Below are 21,764 nucleotides of genomic sequence, written 5' to 3'. Positions count from 1 at the left end.
GATTGCATCGTTGGAAACAGTGAAGTCACAATTTGAAGTGCGGTCATACTGACTGTAATGCGGTAATATTACCCAAAGTCAACCTAAAGTTAACCCAAATTCAACTTGTTAATATTGGATGAACCAGAAAGCAATGGTATCATTGCGATGAGCCTTTTTGTTTCACTCATTACAATACTTTACATGTAAAAAATTGATTTTTGATTCTGTTTTTAAGTTTATCATTAATTTGCTAACCGAAACACTTAGATGATTAAATACTAATAAAAGCTAATTGTTATATGATAAAAATTTGAACTTTTATTCGGATCATCTGGTTACTTTCCTTGTTAGACTCGGCTAATGTAAATACAATTTCAGTTTCTGGTTCATCTGCAACCAGAAATGGTAAAACCTAATTTAAGATTAGCTGGAAACAAAGAGCTTTCCAATGAACCGTTTAGCTTGTTAAGTAGTGAGAGTTACATTAGTTATTTGGTATTAATCAATATTAATTAACAAAAAGGATGAAAGGATATTTTAGTTTAATTAGTGAGAGCAGGGATAAGATTAACATAACATTTTAACTGATACAGAATGATGATAATTTAAAGAGATGGCGAACAATAATTAACTCATCTTAATAATGATAAAAAATTGATCTTCTACCAACCAGTGAATATGCACATAAATTGAAATAGCTTCAGGTTTTACTAATCACGAAAGCGAAACAAAAACATCAATCAATTCATCATCATTATCAGTAACAATGAGCATCATGCAATTAAAATTATTCATATACATAAAGATTGATAATTTCCCAACTATTTGTATCCATTTGTTGGTGATTACAGTTAGATTGTGATTAACTAAACTCTTTCACCCATGAAAATAAATGGATAAATTAAGCACAACAATCAAGTAAATGATTACTTTAAATATCGGAAGGAAAACCAAGTCTTAAAATAACGATTCCAACAAAAAAGGCAATAAGTTGATGTAAATCAATGAATTAATCAGTTGTCAAATGAAGTCTACAAAAATTGTCCAAAATTGTATAAATTTGAAATCCAAATGTGATATTAAAGGCTTGAATTGTAAATCAGTCAATGGGTAAAGTTAATTGATCCGTATGATTAGTTGACTTTGAATAACAGATGAATATTGGACATCAACAATCAACAGTAAAAACCTAGCAAATCAATGATAATCAGTTGGTAAAGTAAACTTTCGCCCTTCCCTTAATCAACTGATTAATAAGGGATCCAACAATTTGGTTAGCTTTGCTTAATACATTAGTCTATTGAAGCATAAGAAGGGAAAACGCGAATCACTGATGCGACCTTTTTCATGTACAATTTTTGTATTCGTTGAACGCGTTTGACTCTTTCAAGGATCATTGATGTTTAACTAATTGTGATCATAAACAAAAACATATTGTTATATTATCATTGTCTTTAAATCTTGATCAGCATCGCTCAAATCTGTTATAATATACTTGTACAACAAACCTAACCCACACCTTATATTGATTCAATAACTCTAATAGTAGAGATAATAATTGAACGTTATTTACAAACAATACCATTTTTGCCGTTGAAAGGTGCATCAAGTTAAGAGTAAATTGTCAATTGCAAGGTTAATCATATTAGAGAAACGACATTAATTAGGCTTAATGTTGTAAAGTCACTTTCAAAATCAAGCGCATCGAAAAATCTATTAGCTTTTAATGAAGCTTAAACATCTCCTTGATTAATACTTTAAAGATTTTAGATTGATTTGATTGTTATCGATGGATATTATTGATGATTGGGTTTTTGGGCTCAGATATTCAATAGGAAACTAGAATCCGAATGAGCGAAATCAGTAAAAAAATTAAAACAGTTTATTAACAAAAAAATATACGAATCACCATTTAAACCAAACAATTTGCTTTTAAATTGAAATTGATAAGCATTATCAATTAATTTTATATTGAATATCACCGGACACAATTATAATTGAGCGTTTTTATAATTTGTTGAGTGTGAGTAAAAATATGTAGATTTTGTGTTTTTTTTTATATTTTCATTGAAAAAAGGCATTGAAACAACGCATGAGAGATTGAAGGTTGGAGATTATTCTGGTCGACTTAAGATCATTTTTGGCACGGTCAAGAAGCCACAATATGATGATGATAATGATGATGATGGCGTTGATAGTGTTGATGTCAACAATACCAACAACAACAGCAGCAGTAAAAAAAGAAAGGTGAAGGAATAGGTGACTAAGTAGAAGACGGGGAAATTAAGAAATGGGGAAAGAAGAAAAATAAATCCCTAAGATGATCATCATAATCGTCGTTAATTAAAATCTCATCCAATTACGTACGTTATCAAACGTTGAAAGGACCAGTTGATGATTCAGTTGTGGTACTTGTTGATGCCGGTGATCCTAAGCCAGTTCGGAAGTTACGGAACATTTCTCGAACTCGAGGAAGTTGAAGTCGACTCATGTCCATGTTTGGGAAGAGACGAAGGTTTCTGAACCAAGGTCGATTACCGTCCTTATTGGCATCAGAGTTAGAAGATGAAGATGAAGAAGGTGATGAACCTGATTTAGCACCATTGTTATTGGAGGAAGAAGACGATGAATCTTCGGGGTCACGGAAACTGTCTACATATGATTTGATTGAAGGTTGGTTAAGGTAGTTGTACCATTGTTGAAGGTATTGGTATTGTTCGGGGTGAAGACCTGGATGGGCTTTTTGTAAATCGGCAAGACTAGCATCAGCTCCAGGGGCTCCAGGAGTACCAGGGGCCATTGCAGGAGGTAAACCAGCTAAACCAACACCGGGAAGAGAACCAGATAAACCTGGAAGACCAGGAGCTCCAGGGGCTTGGAGAGGGCTTGGGAGTATCTGTCCATGAGTGGTTGAAGCAGAAGGATGAAGTTGACCATTGGCAGATGATGATGGAGCAGGGAGAGGGAAAAGTCCTAAGGGATTAGGTCCACCGATAAGACTAGGATAATTTTCGGCGCCCATTAATCCAGACAAGGGGAAAGCAGAAACGTCAAATTGTGAGCCAGCGTGACCAGAAGCAGAACCAGGGACAGAAGCACCGGATGCACCAGCAGAAGCAGTTAAAGCATCAATTTCATTCCAAAGAAGGGGATTCATGGAAATTTGATTTCCTCGAGCTCCTTCAGAGTTTGCAAAGTCAGATAAATGACCTGATTTCATTCCCATGTTGAAAGGTGATCGTGCTGCACCCATTTGATAAGCAGAAAGAGGGAAACCAGAGGGGGACCAGAGACCAGGTCCACCGGCAAGTCCTCGGATTGGGGAGAAAGATGAAGGTCCACCATTAGCTGATAAACCTCTCATACGATACCCATTTGGTCCATAGTGTCCGTCAAAACCACCAGGTCTGAAGCCTCTCATTGGTCGTGAACGCATTCCTGGTCTGAAACCTCTTCCGTCTCCTAAAGGACCTGGAGTTGATGATGGACTAGAGTCTGAGCCTGATTCAATAGCTGATTCAACAACTTTATCGGCAGCTTTAAGTTCAGCATCGATATCAACATCATCATTACCATCTGATCTTGATTGACCTGAAGTTGATTCACGTCCATTCTGTTGATTGTTGTTTGGTGAAGATGTTACCGATCCTGGTGAACCACCATTTCGACGACCATATTCAGAATAAGCTGATGAACTATTTCCAAGAGTATCATTGAATCCAGACAGGGAAGGAACTCCAGCGTCTTTCATGAACCGGGAGTAGGAAAAACGAGGAACTGATTCAGCCAGATCCATTGTGGTTCCTCCAGGAACGAGAGATGCAATTGAAAATAAATTTCGTGAATTTTGAGGGAAAATCCAATGGCCATTTATGGATGAACGACTTAGAGGATTTGATATACCGTTAAGAGATGAAGACAATGAAGAAGATGCAAGTTCACTTGGCTCAGGGAAAAGGTAGTTGACCAATCCAAGTCTCTTGGTGATTGATGTATCATTATCAGGTTTAGATGGAGTTGAGCTATCATCAGCTAATAATGGGTTGGTTAAAAAACAAAATAAAATAAAAAATTCACAGGAAACAATCCAATATCGATTCATGATGAGTTGAAGATGGCTTCTATAAGAGTATTGATGAAAAAGAGAGTGGTAAAGAAAGATGAAAAATTTATAAACAAAAAACTAGAAAATAAAAATCAAACAATTGATTGACTGAACAAAAATGCAATAATCAACGATGAATTTATAAACAAAATCAGTAAATGTTACAGTTAATCACCTTTACCTTGTCACGGCTGAAGATGAAATAAAAGTGTAAAAACAAAAAAAAGCAGCAACACAATGTCCTCAGTTTTACTTCACTTGTTAGTATTGAACTGATTACTAATAACGGAGATAACCGTTGAAGAGAAAGGTGAAGCAATAAGTAGATGATGAAGACGACCGATGACTATGATGATGATGAATAAGATCACAGCACAATAAGGAGCAAGAAGACAAAAGAAGAGGGAGAAAAGTAAAACTTGCAAATATTAATGTAATTGAACGTCTCTTTGCAGCGAAATTTTTTGCTTATTTTTTCAGCTTATTGACTGTTGGATTGTCAAGCTACAACTGACAACAACAATCGAAATCAATCGCCCTTTCTTTCAAATCCTAATCTACTTTCAATCAACCTCCCAATTTGCCAATAAACACCTTTTTCACCTAAAAAAGGACCCTTTTGCTCTATCTTCATCTTTCCCAAGAATCATCCTCCTTCCTGACACTTTTTAACTCTTCATCACCATAACTATCACTCTCATCATGAACAATCACAAGCCAGTTTAGTGACAGCTTAACCAGTGCCTACAGCTAAATTGTACCAGCTCAATAGCATCATAACTGTAACAGGCTTAACAGAAGGTAGTAAAAAGTAGGAGGTAAAATTGTTGAATAGCAGGGGAGACGTTCAGGGGGTTCATTATTGGACGGAAATTAGTAGTCGTAAACATGATCATGTATTTACTGGATGAAACGCGTACAAGCTGAAAACAATAATAACACCGCCAAGTGTAAGGGAAAGTTGACAGACTTTTAGTGTATATTATTGATAAACATGTTTACCGAACTGTGAAGCGATATTTCTTTTTTACCTGAAAAAATGTAGTAAAATTTCACTCATCAACATCATAATCAACCTAATACGATTAATCAAATTAACATTGAAGCTCACACTTAACTTTTTTTTTGAATTAACTCAATGGGAGGGACTCAAGGTTGACAAAAATAAAGCAAGCTTCAAAAGTGAAGGTACCAGTAATGGATAGAGTGATGGGGCTCAGGTAGCGACAGTCTAATGTGTGTATGTGTGTGTGTGTGTTTTTGTGTGATTCGGGAAGATGTTCGTGCTTGGTGATGAACGTTTAAAGTTGTGCGAACACAAACACAACTGGAGTCGTTAACAAGCACAAAAAAAGGAATCATTTTAATATTAGAAACATTGAAGAGTTACTTTCTCCACTTTCTGATGATTACATTTTTCAATCTTTATATCATTTCGTATTTCTATTAACAGCTACGCAATTCTACTAATATCATTACTATTATTAATGCTATTATTATGATTATTGTGATAAACACGATTAAATTGTTGGTGAAAAGGTGAAAAGACAGAAAGTTAGAAAGTTAATGTTGACTGTAAAATCTTACAAAACTGGTAAGACTTTCAAGCTCAGGCTATTGATCATTTTTGACTATTCAAATCGGGTTCATTGCTATTGACTGTTGATCAGCTAATCTGATCACGTTAGTTGATAGTTTATTCCGAATCTTATTGTTCCTGGCTTCGACATTTGTCTTTACTTAAAATTTTGTATCATTTAAACCAAAACAACAAAAATTTGGAGACAATTTTATTACTTCAATTACCATTAATAGCTCGCCATTCATATATTTTGTTTTTCATTCCTTGCTAATGTAATCGGTCATACTGAGATTTCAACCGTTTGTGCGAAATCTATTTGATCATTTTGCAATGTTGATTTGGTCAAGAGTTTATAATTCGTTCAATTTAACAATTTAAACAGTAAGAACTGATTGAGCTCATCGTATAATGCTGAAGCGAAACAGTTATTTATCGGTTTAGAATGATGAATTAGCGTTGAACTAAACCCAGAAAAGACTAGAGTATGTCCGGTAAAGTATTGGACCGATTTACTTCGGTCAATGAGAGTTGTACTTTATTCCAGATTGTTATTATGAATAAAAAGACAAAGTTAACATTATTGTTACATTTATGCACAAAAACACACAAATTGATACAAACATTGAAACATAAATGGGTGAAAACGGGTAAAAATCAATTGCTTCGCGATTTTGACTCTGTCACTCTATTGAGACATAAAAACTGAGTCTATTGGTGCTACTAAATAATTCATACGAACGTCAGTTCACGAGAAAATCGAAGTCAAAGTTGAAACTTCGATGGCTTTTTGTGCAATAATGAAAGCAGATTTTTTCATGAAACTTATGCTATTTGATGCTAATTTTGATAGTCAACCAGAAAATGGTCTTATTTAGAGAGATAATATTTTATTTTTCCTTTGAAACCGATAAGTTCGATTTCCCATTAAACCGACCCCTTTCAGTGATCGCAAGACTTAGAGAGCTGAAACTTATTACCTGTGCACGAAAATTGTCTGTACATATCATGGATTGTCTGAGCTCTTCAAACGATTAACAGTTCTCTGGATTTTGGCCATTGAACTTTAGACTTTGAACCTCGATATTTCGAGAATGGCTTCACTTTCATTCATCATTCTTTCTCTAATTTAATCCTTTCCCAATAAATAATTCAATTCTATCACATAACTTCCCATTAGTGTATTCGGGTTACAATATTTAGGCTGTAAATGATCGAGAAACAACTTATTTAACAAAACAAACTCATATTAACCAATATCTTGGTAAAAGAACCAATTTTCTGGTTAAAGTTGCAAATGAAATGCAAAGAGAACTGCAGAAGGCTCGAAAATTTGAGTTAAGAGTTGGTAACTAGTTGGGTTTGTTGGACTATAAAAACTGACTCTATTGGTGCTACTAAATAATCCATGCGACCAACAGTTCACGAGAAAATCGAAGTCAAAGTTGAAACTTTGATCGCCTTTTGCTCAGCTATGGAAGCAGATTTTTTCACGAAACTAATTTTACTGATGTAACTTTTCATAACCAACCAAAAAATGGACTTATTTTGAGAAATAAAATTTTATTTTTCCTTTAACGCCGATAAGTTCGATTTTCAACTAAACCGACGAATTTCAGTGACCGTAAAAGTTATCGAATTGAAACTTATTTTTTATTTCATAAAAATTGTTTGTGTACATCATGGATTGTATGGTTTTTGTAAACTATCAATAGTTCTCTTGATTTTGGCCATTGGCCTTAAAACTTTGAACCTCAATATTTCGAGAAAATTGGTACCTAGAATCATTATTCTTTCACTAGACATTAGATTTCATTATGGGCTATAATGTTTTGAAAAATAAAATCCATCAAGTTCCTATGGAAAAAAGATATAGCATTCCATTACTTATGGTGTCAGATGTGATTTTTGATTTACAGATGACTTTACAGATGATTTACAGATGATTTTTGTATAAAGATGAATCGTTACTGAACACAAACCTTGATTGTTTGGAAGATATTGATTTTTAAATGTATTGAGTGATATTATATTATAGCCGATAATAAAATCTGATGTTTAGTCAAACAATAATGAATGAAAGTGAAGCCACTCTCGAAATATCGAGGTTGGAAGTTAAAAGTTCAATGGCCAAAATCCCGAGAACTTTTGATAATTTGAAGAGTTCAGACAATCCATGATGTGTACAAACACTGTTTATGAACAGATAATAAGTTTCAGCTTTTTAAGTCTTAAGATCACTGAAAGTGGTCGGTTTAAATGAAAATCGAACTTATCGGTTTCAAAGGAAAAATAAAATATTATCTCTCTAAATAAGACCATTTTCTGGTTGACTATCAAAATTAGCATCAAATAGCATAAGTTTCATGAAAAAATCTGCTTTCATTATTGCACAAAAAGCCATCGAAGTTTCAACTTTGACTTCGATTTTCTCGTGAACTGACGTTCGTATGAATTATTTAGTAGCACCAATAGACTCAGTTTTTATGTCTCAATAGAGTGACAGAGTCAAAATCGCGAAGCAATTGATTTTTACCCGTTTTCACCCATTTATGTTTCAATGTTTGTATCAATTTGTGTGTTTTTGTGCATAAATGTAACAATAATGTTAACTTTGTCTTTTTATTCATAATAACAATCTGGAATAAAGTACAACTCTCATTGACCGAAGTAAATCGGTCCAATACTTTACCGGACATACTCTAGTCTTTTCTGGGTTTAGTTCAACGCTAATTCATCACTCTAAACAGATAAATAACTGTTTCGCTCCAAACTTCAGCACATTAACTAAACTTTTCAATCTATCCGTTGGTATCCATTTGCATGTTTAACTTACCATTTTGTTAATTGTCTCGGCTGTCGCTAACTCAATCATTAAGACTTTATCATTTGGTTAAATCTTCATTTCCTTTGAATCGTTTGCTGATTTCAAATTTTCAAGATTCATTTAAGCAGCAATTATCGACTCTATTAACGGTTTAATCAGTGATTAATATTAACCTGTGCTTTACTATTTTACCAATCGGTTTACCAATAATTTTACCTAACCTTGGCTAAAACAAGGTAATTGATGTTTCAATTTATTAGTTGATCATTTTTACAATTTTATTTATATATTTTCATCAGTAAATTGTTGTTGAGGTCTTTTTTTTATAAAACGTTTATTAGCTACTAATGGGTTCTGGTTCATAATTTCACTCACACCAAGTTCCAAACCTATCACCTTCACTATTAAACTCATGATGATTAAAGATGATCATTATTAAAGATAATCTAAGGTGTAGCCATAATGAAAATTGAATCGAAGACAAAATTATAGTTCAATATTATCATTAACAAACGGATAATGTCAATAAACCATATTTTTGCTTGTATTTGGTACGAATAGATAAAAAAATTTTATAATCGATCACAATAATGGGGAATCATCGCGATATAATATTTCTGGAATCGGAGAAGCAGAAGAAGCTAAACAACAACAATAACATCAACAGCAAAACTGGATTGCCTTGAGGTTTTGATTTCTTTAAGGAATCAAAGGTAACCACAGAAGAGGAGATAAAAAAATGTTAATTAAGGGCTAACTTTTGTACTATTTTTTTCTTCTTCTTCTCATTATGCTATCCTTTTCCTTTCTCATCCATCGTGATGAAAGGGTTTGATTACGGCGTTAAATGACGTCTGAATAAAAGGCGTAAGCAGCCAGGGTAAACAAGAGACTTGATTTTAGGCTGGTTACATTATCCAAGGTTTGAAAATGGTATCACGAATAATTTGATATGTGGCCAATCCTGTTCTATGGGTAAAAAAATACACTCACACATATTAACGAATTGACGAGACTAAAGTGGAAAGAAGGTGTTGACCAAGAAGATGTTTGCAGTCAATTACGATTAAATTGACCTTGCTTGATTTGGGTATATAAGAGGATCGATCTGTGTGTTTCCAGTCATCAGTTTTGTTTTCAACTCAAGCAATCCTTTCAAATCAATTTCAATCTTTTGTGCTCTTGCATTTACCCAACAACTCTCAACCCAAAACACCAAAATGAACTCACTCGTAAGTATTGGACTCTCAATGTTTCCCCTTCATTATCCATTCCATTCCTGTGAAACAAAATAATCATTAATATATTTCTTGTGATATTTTTTTCGTTATTTCCTAGGTTGCTCTCCTTATTGTTGCCCTCATCGTCGCTATTGCTGAAGTCGCATACAGTCAATACGCATACGTTCCAGCTTATAGTGGCTACACTGGATACGGTTATGCAGCTCCATCAGTTTACTCTGGCTATGCTTATGCTCCTGGCTATGCTTACTACAAGAAGTAAATCAATCCCAGGGAATCATGGTGAAAACGCTTCTCCTTTTTCCTAGTGAAACGGTTTATTCATGGCAATCCTTTTGAACACCTTTTGACACACACAAATCCGTTGTATAACCGTTGTACCAATCTCCTTATGGTTAGTTTTATCATATGTTAATTTACATCAACAGTTTTATTTTCAATGTTTTTGTTTTCCTTTAACTTTTCTCTCTATCTCTCTCCTGCCTAAGTTACATTGAAAACAATAATGTAACCTCAAACAGTCAATCAGTTGCATTAAAAAAGTCATTTTTTCAAAAAAACAAACATTTTAAAATTTATTTTCGCGTATTTTTCGAGTTTTATGTTTAGTGTGCAAGTTGGTGTGGAATGAATTTCATTTGAAACTCATTTGAAATCATTAAATCATCTGTTAATTTTTACGAAAAGTGGTTTAATTCAGTAAAATATTTGCTGCAAAATGTTTTATTTAAAATGCAATACAATTTTAACAATTTAATTCAAGTTGAAATTTTCAAAACGATAACAACTTTAATCCTGACTGCCATCTAGGGAGAACAAAATAAAGGTTGGTTGTTAATTTCACTTTTAATCTTTGTTATGCAATATGTTTATCCATTAATTTCTCTTTGATTCTATCATTGATAATAATTAGCTTTCAAAAATTGATTACTGAGGCCCTCTTATTCTAGTCCAATTTAATTTCTGTCTGAAAATACTACGTTTCGTGGTCGATTTTGTTCATCTTGTATTCTGCTCATCATCTCTTACAGCTAAGGATTCCTAGCTTTGCTTCTTTGTTTGAGTCTCGAAATCTTAATCACCATTCTTTCCTGATTGTGAATATTTAACCCATAAAATGGACCAAGGAGCAGCTCAAAATCCCCCTAAAGGTGATCAAATTGGGGCAGTCCCTCAACCAGAAATAAAAGATATGGGAGACATAGCAAATTTTGTAAGTAAACAAGATTTTATATCTAGCATCTCCATCTTTATTATGAATCTATCCAACCTATCCTTTCCCTTGAAGTGAATTTTTTATGAAAATTTCTCGTTTCATTATCGAAAGATGTTTTTCTGTTTATTTATATTAGGTGCAGACACTTTTGCAACAAGTTCAAGATAAATTCCAAGTGATGTCTGAGCAGATATTGAATAGAATTGATGAAATGGGCCACCGAATCGATGATTTAGAGCAAAATTTAAATGAAGTTATCCAACAAACTGGTATTACTGATGAAATGATATCCAATTCAGCATCTCAACAGATTACCAAGAGTAGTTCTATGCCGACTGATAAACCACCTTTGTCAAGCAACTAAAATCCCAATGAATATATCCAATTGTTTCAGGAAATCAAGCTATTCAAATACTGAGCTTGTAAGAAAATGATGCACTTTTAATTTACTGTTTTTTCACTTCTATCCTTCTCAAGCTCAATCGATTCACCAAATTTATCATCAATTTGTCTATTGCCGATTGGGTTGTTATATTCAATACTCAATAGGCTATTATTCACCAATAAACATAAAAAAATATGCAATTTGCGTTTATTTTTATCATCAACTTTCAAGTAAAAATATATGTAGTTTTTGTCTCATGTAATCATGTTTTCATGTAAATCCTTTCCACTGAGCTTCATAATAATTAACTTAAAATAAAAATTAAGGTTACTAATCATAAATTCTGCTTTCATTTGATAGAAAACAGTGTTTAAATGTTAGTTTATTTTAACACAGTAAACAAAATCACAAAATAGTTGTAGCCGAGTTTCAAAAATTGTAAAATGTAGTTGGGGAGGATCCATGGAAACTGCTTCATCCTTAACAACCCGTTGTTTTGGTTAGCTTAATCCCTTTAATTCATTGCCAATATCATATTAATTGTCACTATTTTATGTTGATATTTGTTGTTATTTTAAATTTGTTAGCTTTTTTTTAACCATGACATCACTTTCTATTTTAAGGCCTTGTTGGATGACGCTAAATCGCCCAGTTTTTGGACAAAACTCTGTTTATATTTTAAGGGTGAGTTGAACAGAGACTTTTTTGTTTTTCTCATTTGCTTTTTATGAATGAACACTGATATTTTATTTTATTTTTTATTTATATTTTCTCTGTAGAGATTCTCTGATGATAAAGACGATCGTTTCAGAAAAATTTCAAGTAAATTTGATGATGGCTTGTTTCACATGAAATATGAAGATAAACAGTTAGTCCTTTCATATTGGACTCCCTTACGCCAAGTGATCAAATGCTTTGTCAAAGATGATGATGACAGAAAAGAAATTAAATTGCTCGATGGCAAGCAAAAAGTTAAAATTGACGAATCTACTCCTTTAGGAACAGCATTCCAGGCCAATGAAAAGATATTAATGCAATCAAAAAAGAAGTCTATACTGTTAGATTTTGATGGATCCCAATCTGGTCTCAAGAAGTGGCTATCATCCACTGAGGTTGTTGAAAACGAACCAATTGATGTGAGTTAGTTTTTTACCTCATTCAATGCTTTATGCCTATCAATCTCACCATATTACCATCAATCGAAGACTATTACTGAAATTTAACTTTTGTTATAATTTACAGGAGCTTGAAAGAAAGAAGAATGTCTTATTGCAAAGCTATGTTCCTATGCTGCAAAATTTCGAAAAAATACTGATAGAATCTCATAGTTCATCGGCCATACGATTCAAATGGATTGGTTTATTCCTTTTATCCTCTCAACTTGGTTTTCTTGGAAGACTGATCTGGTTTGAATACTCATGGGACATCATGGAACCGATAACTTGGTGTGTCACATACTCAGCAACAATATTGTAGGTTACAACCATTCATGTCCACCATAATTTATTAATTGACGATTTAAACTTTTTTTATCAGGACTTTCAGCTATTACGTAATTACTTCGCAAGAGTATCAATATCCACAAGCTGAAAAGCGAATGGCGATAAAACACTTTTGTGAAAAGCATTCTAAAAAGCAATTCGATCTCAACTCATTCACTCAACTTCATCAACAAATCAAGTTCCTTGAAAAGCAAATCAAAGAAAAGAAAAAAAAGCAATCAAAAACTGAAGCAATCCCTAAGACTGAAGTAATCCCCAAGACTGAAGCGATCACTATTTAATTCAGTTTAAACAAGCATTAACTTTTTGTGGCAACAAATTTACAATTTTCACATTGAACTTGACGCATCAACCATTATGACAAAAAATCGTGTGACTCTAATATCGTTATTACTCGCAATTAAGCTTACTGTGCAATATATTGGATCGCAATTATTCTTCAATATTCACTTATTCAACAGAACATGTTACAAATTATGATCAGAAACTAAAATCATGCGGTTTGCCATCTAATATTCATCTTGTTAATCATCAATTTAAATGAAATGGTGTTTGAGCCATTCTATCTCGTAAATCTGTTGCTCATGAAATTGTCTATTCAGTTCCCTAACTTATAACTACTCGTTACAATCTCACTTCCATTTTTCGGGGTAATTGAATGTTATCTCAATCCTAATTATATTATAAATTTCATGAATTATTATCGCCCTTATTGCATGTTTTCCAAATCAGTATTGATTAAAATTGAAAATAAACAAAAATGTTCTAAATTTTTGAAGATTTCATTTACTAGCAAAATTTTACCGATTATGGAATCAATGAATTTACATGAACCTAGAAAATTTTGTTGACTGAGTAATTGTACAGGTAAGCTTGTGCAGTACGATGAAAATAATGAATAAATTAATTTAATGTTATCTAATTGGAGAAAAGAATCACAGTTCATCTTTAATAGTATTACTAAAATCCTTGGCTTCGGTTGGTATAACAAAGACGCCTTCTTTGGCTTCCCAATAACTAGAACCATCAGGATAAGATGTTGCCACCACTTCAGCTTGGCCATGAATTGGTCGCCCATATGTTCGACCTGATACACCCAACCATCTGTTTATGAAATAAGAGTTAGAAATAATCGTAATCCAATCAAAGAATAAGAGTTTTGCAAATTTGAAAAATACTTACGCCTCTGTGTCGAGATGTTTGAATCTTATTGAGGAATCTCTTTCCCAAAAATCGTCACTACAAACAACTGTCCAATTATCACCTGAATCACCTTCTCCATTGTCTCCAAAAGCACTTATCTCTTGATTACCGGATAATGGCGATTTAAATAGATGACTATGCAAATTTTTTTTCGTAATAATATGCTCTAAGCGTACTTTGGCTCCACAAGCGATAGGTTCCCCTCTTTTACAAGGCTCATTTACAAGACCTTTAACAGACCAGTAGCTGTTAACATCATCTTTCTCTGATGTTCCAGTAACAGATTGTTGACCACTACCAGAACCATATTTAACATCATGGGAATGAAGTCTGACTTGGAAATTTTTGTTGACCAATTTCACAACTGATCCGCAAGTGACATGAGGATATTTTGTTGCCTCAGACACTATACTGTCACTCAAAAATAACAAAAGTACACAAAATTGAGATAAAAATCCTTCCATGGTGACTGTTGAAAGGGAAATTAATAAAGTGCAATTGATTAATATAAATTATATTTTTGAAATTAAGTTTTAAAAATTCTACACTCTACCGGTTCATAAAAATTGCAACATGCATTGCATTTATTTGTTTATTGAAGAGACGATAAATTTGTATTGTCAAAATTGATTGACATGACAATTTGAGGATTGCCAACAATCTGATACAACTAACGAATTGAAGAGTTGTTACAGATAATCTAAGTATAATCCTTCCATAGATCGTCTCAACAAGAATGATAGCCGATAGAGCAAAAATAAAATAAAAAACAATTGTCAAGCAATGTTTTTACTCACCTAAATGAAGGGTTTTATTAGCAAATAACTACAGTATAAAAAGTGGATGATTTGGGTATTGCTTGCGTTAATTTAAATGCAAAATGACATCAGAAATTATTTCAAACAAAACATTATGATTGACGTGTTTGACAATTAATATCAGTTTAAGTTTAATAAAAGCCAACAACACGTATGTTTAAGAACATTAATTATGTTTTTTTGTTTAGGATTAGAGTCCGCAGCTAGCCATGAATTTTGGCTTATCCGCCACGCTTATGATGGCTTAGCCAGAGCCATGTATCTGCTGGCTGAGCCGGCTCGAAATCCGCAGAAGATTGTATGGCTCGAGTGACTGAAGAGCCATTCAGGGAAAATCAGACTAACTTTTTTCAAAAAAATTTTACGATTTTGAATCATTCATTACGATTAGCTCCTGATAAACTCAATCCGACTAACAATGCTCAATTATATTCATGAAAATTTTGATTTTTGTCTAATAATTATGATGATTATGATTTTTGTGTCATTTGTTCACCTGAAATTATGAATGAAACTGATTTTTTTTAATCAATTCAATAGCTAAACGGATTTAGCGCCGATTTTTTGTAGCGCCGGCTTAGCCGGCTAAGCATCCGCCAACGAATATTTTTACTCTTATCCGCCATTCGTCAATGAATTGGCTGGCTGCGGTTTCTATTTAGGATACTGATATTCCAACGGTAAGTACTCGATAAAGGGAGCAAATCCAAAAAGATACGGAATAACCAACCGTGTACAGGGAGGGAAATACGAAAATCAAAAAGTGACAAACAAATGAAAAAAGAAGGAATTTATCGTTTATATTGTTCCTGTTATTTTCTGAGGTTGTTAGTGAGTATTTCCAGATATCATTATTGAACTTTGCTTCGATTTATATTTTTCCGTATTTAATTCTGGATCTTTGCTAGAGAATTAATTTGGGTCTCACTAAAAAACCAAAGACGACCAAAAAACCAAAATGAGACCAAAATAACCAAAATGTACCAAAACAAGGTAAATCTTTCGATTTATGATTTGGGACTTTAGGGGTTTGTAGGGACACAAAAACTGAGTCCATTAGTGCTATCAAAAAATTTCTGTGATGGACAGTTTTCGAGAAAATTGAAGTTGAAGTTGCAACCACGAAAGCCTGTTTTTTACTTATTTAACCAGATTTTTCATCAAAATCATGTTTTTCATATTATTAGAATAGTGTTTTAGAATAGGTCTGAAACCATTTTTTATCGATAAAACTCGTGGAATAACATGATTTTGATGATAAAATCTGGTTAAATAAGTAAAAAACAGGCTTTCGTGGTTGCAACTTCAACTTCAATTTTCTCGAAAACTGTCCATCACAGAAATTTTTTGATAGCACTAATGGACTCAGTTTTTGTGTCCCTACAAACCCCTAAAGTCCCAAATCATAAATCGAAAGATTTACCTTGTTTTGGTACATTTTGGTTATTTTGGTCTCATTTTGGTTTTTTGGTCGTCTTTGGTTTTTTAGTGAGACCCAATTAATTTTGATTAATTTCCATTAATTCAAGAGAATCAATTTCTAACAGAGTTTATTTGAAAATTCATGAGCTTTGTGATTATCATTTGCTCAGGCCAACTTAATCTTTAAGAAACATGGATTTACATGCATAGATAATTTGAATATTAATTTTTATTAAACGATCGTAAGTCTATTGACTTTGGTTTAGTTGTTAATTGATTTTATTGCTTTAAGGGTTCCTTTAAAAATTACCTTATAAATGATAAAGTTTTATGAATTTAAGGTCCATGATTCAGATTTACCTTGTTTTTGAACACAAATACAAGTTAATGAATATTTTTGTGAATCAGTATTCAAATATTAATAAATTAAAAATTTGGTCATTTGGACTTGATTCAGTTAAATCAAATTGGAAAAATTCGTTCACATTAATTTTTTCGATTTTCCTGTTTCCTTAAATTCAACCTACGCTCTTGGCAATTTAAATCATAAATATTTGTTGCTTATATAATTTTGTAATGATTTGAGTGAATCATAACATACTAGTTTCACTTTAATCAAGTTGATACGTTGTACAAGTTTATCTTGAAAATGAAAAATATCATGAGATAAGAATAGCAATAGCTATTTAAAGTTTCAAAATGACGATAAAAAATATTTCAAAATAATGATTTTTCATTTGAAGCTTCTCAGAGAAATGGAAATAAGTTAACTTCGCACCTGATTGATGCACACTCGTCTTGCAGTGATTCACATTATAATTTGTAACATGGACATTTAATGCAAAACATTTGACGATTACCATCAAATCAAATCAAGCTACAAACTTGGTGCATGCTTGAAATAAATAAATCATGGTAAATAAGTTTTTTTAGCGATTTTTAATTGTTTTGAATTTATGAGCAAATTTCGAGATTGTTACATGAAATTTGAAAACTCAATGGCAATAGTATTTTGGTTTTTGTAAGTCAATCCTTAATATTCTCTGGTCAATCTCAACAGAATTTTTTAAGACTATATTTTATCAATCAAGTCCGTCTAAGTGTGATTGGTAATGAACAGGTGTACCAGAAAAGGCAGCGCTTTCAAAAATAAAATTGTATTGTTTATTTTAAATTGTCTAATCAAAGATGATTGTTCATTAAGAGGTAACAGATATTAGATTATGACAAAATTTTCCAAACGTACAAACATTGGGACAGTAATCAGCTATCATTGTTTTGTTGTTAACTTTCTTTAAACACTCAATAATTTCATTGTATGAGGAAATGGGTGATGAATCAGAAGATTGCGCTGGTGATGATATCGATGAAGAGTTGATGTTAAGTTTAGATGGGACAACACAGCCAATTGATTCACTTTTCAAGCCAATTGATTTGATATCAATTGGAGATTCAATATCATTTGAATCCAATGGACCCTTTGTGATTATTAATTTATCAAAATGTTTACCTTCCAAAGCGAGTCCAGTCTTAACTGCTTCCCATCCTTCAGCAAGAACTGTAATTGATCTTGAATTGCCACCAAACAATTGAATATTTTCTCTAATCCAATCAAGAGCAGCTTTTGTGTCATGATAGATTGCCTTCTCCGACGAATCATTATCGCCATCTTGAATGCGACTAAATGAACCCGATCGATAGTTGAAAGTAACAACAACAACATCTCCTAAACTGGCCAACATTTTACCATTGATTAGCCTGATGTCCGTTGCTTCATGATTCAAATATACCAAAACTGAACGTAATTTGGCTGATTTAGCTGGTCCTGGAGAGCTCATTGAATCCTCTGGTGACCAAATATTTAAATATAAACAGTCTTCACTTTCATCAATAAATTCAGTTCCCTTTGACTTGGCATTGTATGGACGATCTAAACAGGTACTTCTATAGTTGCCCGCATAATACTGAAAGAAATTGAAACTATTCAATGGCGATGGTGGACGGAATCTTAAATTTCCAAGTGGTGGCTCTGCATATGGAATACCCAAAAAGGTGTTGATACGCTTTCCCTGGAATTCCTCTTTGATTCCTTCAAGTCGACTCCATCTGGTTGATACTTGTGGAGGATCCCAACCGCAAATAATTAATGGATAAATGTAACACAACAATTGATACATCAGTGGTAGTGTTGATTAAAACCGTTTAACACAATTCACAGTTCACAATTATAAACACTAAATGGTCAAATTAAATTGGCGAATATAAAAAAATGAAGGAAAAAGTCAAACACAAAAAGGAGACACAATTTTCCCACCAGCTTCACTTAACGGTCGTTATCTCGGTAACTCTTTTGTTTTTGCTTCAACCAATGAAAATTGTTCCTTTTCCAGTCTCTTAATGTCTCTGGTTAATTTAAACAAATATAAAGGTTGACGGTTCTTTAAAATAAACTCTTAGCAATATTAAAAAAGGTTGGTTAAAAAAGTGAAAATTGTTGTTGATGTTAACCGTACAACTTCAACAATTAATTTGAAAGGATCAACTTTGCAGTTAAATGGTTTTTAATACAATCTACTTTTCCATTTTGTCCATCCAACACAAACCTGCCTCCCTCCTTTCAATCCTCCTTCAATTTTCATCCTCTTCTTACTTTACAAACTATCTTCTCTTTCCTTCATTTCATTATCAATCTAACCACCTTGTCATCTTTTATCACCTTTAACCATCTTTAACATAATCATCAAACAAATTACATTTACTTGCATTTTTCATCAACAAACTGGTTTCTTTTTTTTGTTTCACTTTTCATTTCACCTTTTTCGGCTACTCTTTTTTTGCTCCTATTAACAACAATGAAAAAAGTAACAAATCAAATCTAATCAATTTTACAGTTACATCAACACCAACCATTCCTTACTCAATGATGGGCTCATTTCTGATAAACATTAATTGTAATCAAGATTAAAGGTATTTTCTGGTCCAACAACACTTACAGCCTTTCAAAAATGTTAAAATGTAATAGATTCAAATTGGATTTAAACCTTATTGCGGGATGCTAATTTACTTGTAAAGTCTTCAATAATCTTGATGATCAGATGATAACAGTTTCAGAAGTTACAAATTAACTAAATTTTCATCAAATGAGCGTCAAATTACCATAAATTTCTCATTTTAGTTGCTATCAGATTGATTTATATATTTCATTGATCACTACATAGTTGATCAACTGTGATACATATGATTAGTTCAAAGCCTGAGCTCTTCAATTGGCAAGATAATTATCAAAAGGCCCTATTTTTAAGTTACACTGTAATACGCTGATTCAAGCTTGAAAATCAAATATAATCAACGAAAACCTGAGTACATCAATTCATTTTAAACTCTAACCAAAGCCCAAATAAGCTTAAAATCCAGTTGCAAAAAAATTGAAAAAAGATGAAATAGAAACAAACCTCTGATAAAATTCAAGATATTCCAGTTGGCAAAATTGAAGGGAATCCCCATTTGCTCCAAAGGTAGACATTTCAACCAGGGAACTATTCAACTACAATTACATAAATCCAATAGACAACTATTGCAGGTCTATTATCAAATATCATTTGATCATGAGCAATTATTTTAATTTTGTGCTGTTGGCCATTTTGATCAATTGTAAAAAGCGTGTTTCATTGACTCTTTACATAACTCGTTCATTTGATACCAAGCTTCATCTTCAGTTAATTTTTTCAATGTCTTTTGTCGCATTACTTACTGACCTTTCAGAAGCAAATTTCAAGGGTTTCCTTTAAATTTTGGTTCCTCTTTGCTTAAATTCATCAAAATTATAACCATGTTAACCTTGATCTAAAATTGGATCCAATTTTGGGTAAAATACAAATCTCAGGAAATATCAATTAGTCTTCCTAACCGCAGCTATGATCTTGATTAAACCATTTAAAACGTGTATTCTTCCCAAAGTAAACCTGGAACAATCAAGGTTGATCAATCTGAATTTATTATGTTACCTCATATTTTCAAGTTTAAGGTAAAGGTAGGAAAGGAAGTGAGAGTAAAGTTAGCCTCAAGCCAATGAACTTGGAATATTTCAATTTTATCAACATTTGAAATTTACTTTAAAGTCAATCATCATAAATATAGATTAAATGTTGCAATTTAAATTGGGCCAATGGTGAACCATGTAATTAATTTTGGGCTATGAAATAACAAGTTAGAAACATATCAAGTCTAAAACTTTGAAGCAATTGCAATCATTTGTTTTCCAGGTTTTTCCGATTTTAGTTCAATTTTTTGTTGCCAAAGAAAATTGTTGCCTTATTTTGATTGCATTCATTAAATAATAGCATTTCATTATTTACATTGAAACAATCAAATATAGTCGAGCCATTTCAACAGATTCAAGTGATCTAAATATCTAAGCTTAAATATCTTAATGATACTTTCAACCTTTTTACATGTTAAAATGGTCCATTTTGTATGATTGAATAGATTTTTTCATTTCATGAATTCCCCAGTTTCCAATCAACTGAAATAATTTACCAACAAAACCTATTGTAATAACAGAAAAATCGTACTTAGTCAAGCGTTATTGAACAATTGAAAGCTTAAAATGGCGTTAACCTGGTTTATGCAAAAGTGTTGTGAATTAAGATGATGTTATGCTTTTATTTTTAAATTAATGGACTAATTGTATTGATCAAGGTTATGATGTTCAATTGTTTCCATTCAACTGTTTGCTCAAGCTTTTATTTACAATGTAAAATCATGATTAACTCATGTTTGAAAAATATAAAATCAATGGAATCCCTTTCGATGAAAAATGTAGATGTTTCATCAACCAGATCATCCATTTTGATGGTTAATGATTTAACAAATCACTTCCTAGTTTCCTGGTTTCTCAAGTTCAGTATTACGTGATTTTATAATAGGTCAAGGTAAATTGTCAACGAGACTGAATATAGAAGTTAATTTTGATTTTGACTTTCATCAAACAACAGATCAATTGTCAATCAATACTAAACGACGTTAATGGTTTGAGTGTTGCAGTTCAATCCCTTTCGTTTATGAAAATAGTAAGATTTGATTTAATTGTTTCAGGCTATTTTAATGAAGGTTAAATCATGTTTCTTGACTTACTCTGTTCTAGGCCAAGATCATTGAACGATCAAAAGACATTATAATGCCCAGTGAAAGTGTATTACGTAAATTAAGTAACCAGTCTGTTAATAAAAATGTAATACGATTGCCATGAGAGACAAATTGTTATGACCATAAAAAAGTAAGTTAAGGTTTGCTTCGATTGATTAGTCCTTAGGCATTTGTTTTAGTATGAAATTAACGGAAAATGGAAAGGAAAAGTTGATTGAATAAATTAAATTTTCACATTTTCCTCTTTCCTTTTCCTCTTGAAAAGTGATTGAAACAATCAGGAAGAAGATCGTGATTTGATTTATGGGCATAAATTTTGACCGATTATTACACAGTCAG

The 21,764-nt window shown here is 32.5% G+C and overlaps 4 protein-coding genes and 1 long non-coding RNA gene across 6 annotated transcripts; 3 read left to right on the top strand and 2 right to left on the bottom strand.

Moving 5' to 3' along the window:
- Window positions 1-1,848: 1,848 nt before the first annotated feature.
- LOC107370255 (uncharacterized) lies at window positions 1,849-4,605 on the bottom strand. Of its 2 annotated transcripts, none has more exons than XM_015938243.3 (2): window positions 4,263-4,605; window positions 1,849-4,103 (listed from the first exon to the last, which is right to left on the bottom strand). In XM_015938243.3, exon 2 carries the CDS (start codon window positions 4,082-4,084, stop codon window positions 2,354-2,356), a length of 1,731 nt encoding a protein of 576 aa, XP_015793729.2. In that variant the 5' UTR covers window positions 4,085-4,103; window positions 4,263-4,605; the 3' UTR covers window positions 1,849-2,353. The 2 variants fall into 2 exon arrangements, with proteins under 2 accessions (XP_015793729.2, XP_015793728.2); XM_015938242.3 differs by having other exon boundaries at window positions 4,269-4,590.
- Window positions 4,606-9,628: 5,023 nt separating this feature from the next.
- LOC149093309 (uncharacterized) lies at window positions 9,629-10,298 on the top strand. The gene is made up of 2 exons (XR_016200166.1): window positions 9,629-9,725; window positions 9,832-10,298. It is a non-coding gene; the product is annotated as an uncharacterized LOC149093309 (long non-coding RNA).
- Window positions 10,299-10,578: 280 nt separating this feature from the next.
- LOC107370261 (heat shock factor-binding protein 1-like protein 1) lies at window positions 10,579-11,676 on the top strand. Its single transcript, XM_015938252.3, has 2 exons — window positions 10,579-10,947; window positions 11,087-11,676. The coding sequence occupies exons 1-2, from the start codon at window positions 10,852-10,854 to the stop codon at window positions 11,312-11,314; spliced, it is 324 nt and encodes a 107-aa protein (XP_015793738.1). The 5' UTR covers window positions 10,579-10,851; the 3' UTR covers window positions 11,315-11,676.
- A 185-nt stretch (window positions 11,677-11,861) lies between these two features.
- On the top strand, window positions 11,862-13,607 carry MCU (mitochondrial calcium uniporter). Its single transcript, XM_015938224.3, has 4 exons — window positions 11,862-12,019; window positions 12,115-12,471; window positions 12,578-12,807; window positions 12,872-13,607. The coding sequence occupies exons 1-4, from the start codon at window positions 11,936-11,938 to the stop codon at window positions 13,116-13,118; spliced, it is 918 nt and encodes a 305-aa protein (XP_015793710.1). The 5' UTR covers window positions 11,862-11,935; the 3' UTR covers window positions 13,119-13,607.
- A 122-nt stretch (window positions 13,608-13,729) lies between these two features.
- Window positions 13,730-15,019, bottom strand: LOC107370238 (stromal cell-derived factor 2). The gene is made up of 3 exons (XM_015938225.3): window positions 14,838-15,019; window positions 14,020-14,509; window positions 13,730-13,941 (listed from the first exon to the last, which is right to left on the bottom strand). Exons 2-3 carry the CDS (start codon window positions 14,502-14,504, stop codon window positions 13,773-13,775), a joined length of 654 nt encoding a protein of 217 aa, XP_015793711.1. The 5' UTR covers window positions 14,505-14,509; window positions 14,838-15,019; the 3' UTR covers window positions 13,730-13,772.
- Window positions 15,020-21,764: the final 6,745 nt, after the last annotated feature.

This window comes from Tetranychus urticae, chromosome 3 (assembly GCF_039701765.1).
Source record: "Tetranychus urticae isolate SD_2017Ah chromosome 3, NJAU_TeUrti_SD_1.0, whole genome shotgun sequence".
NCBI classification, from domain to species: Eukaryota; Metazoa; Arthropoda; class Arachnida; order Trombidiformes; family Tetranychidae; genus Tetranychus; species Tetranychus urticae.
Note: the sequence above shows the minus strand (reverse complement) of the source record. Positions and strands in the feature narration are given on the sequence as shown.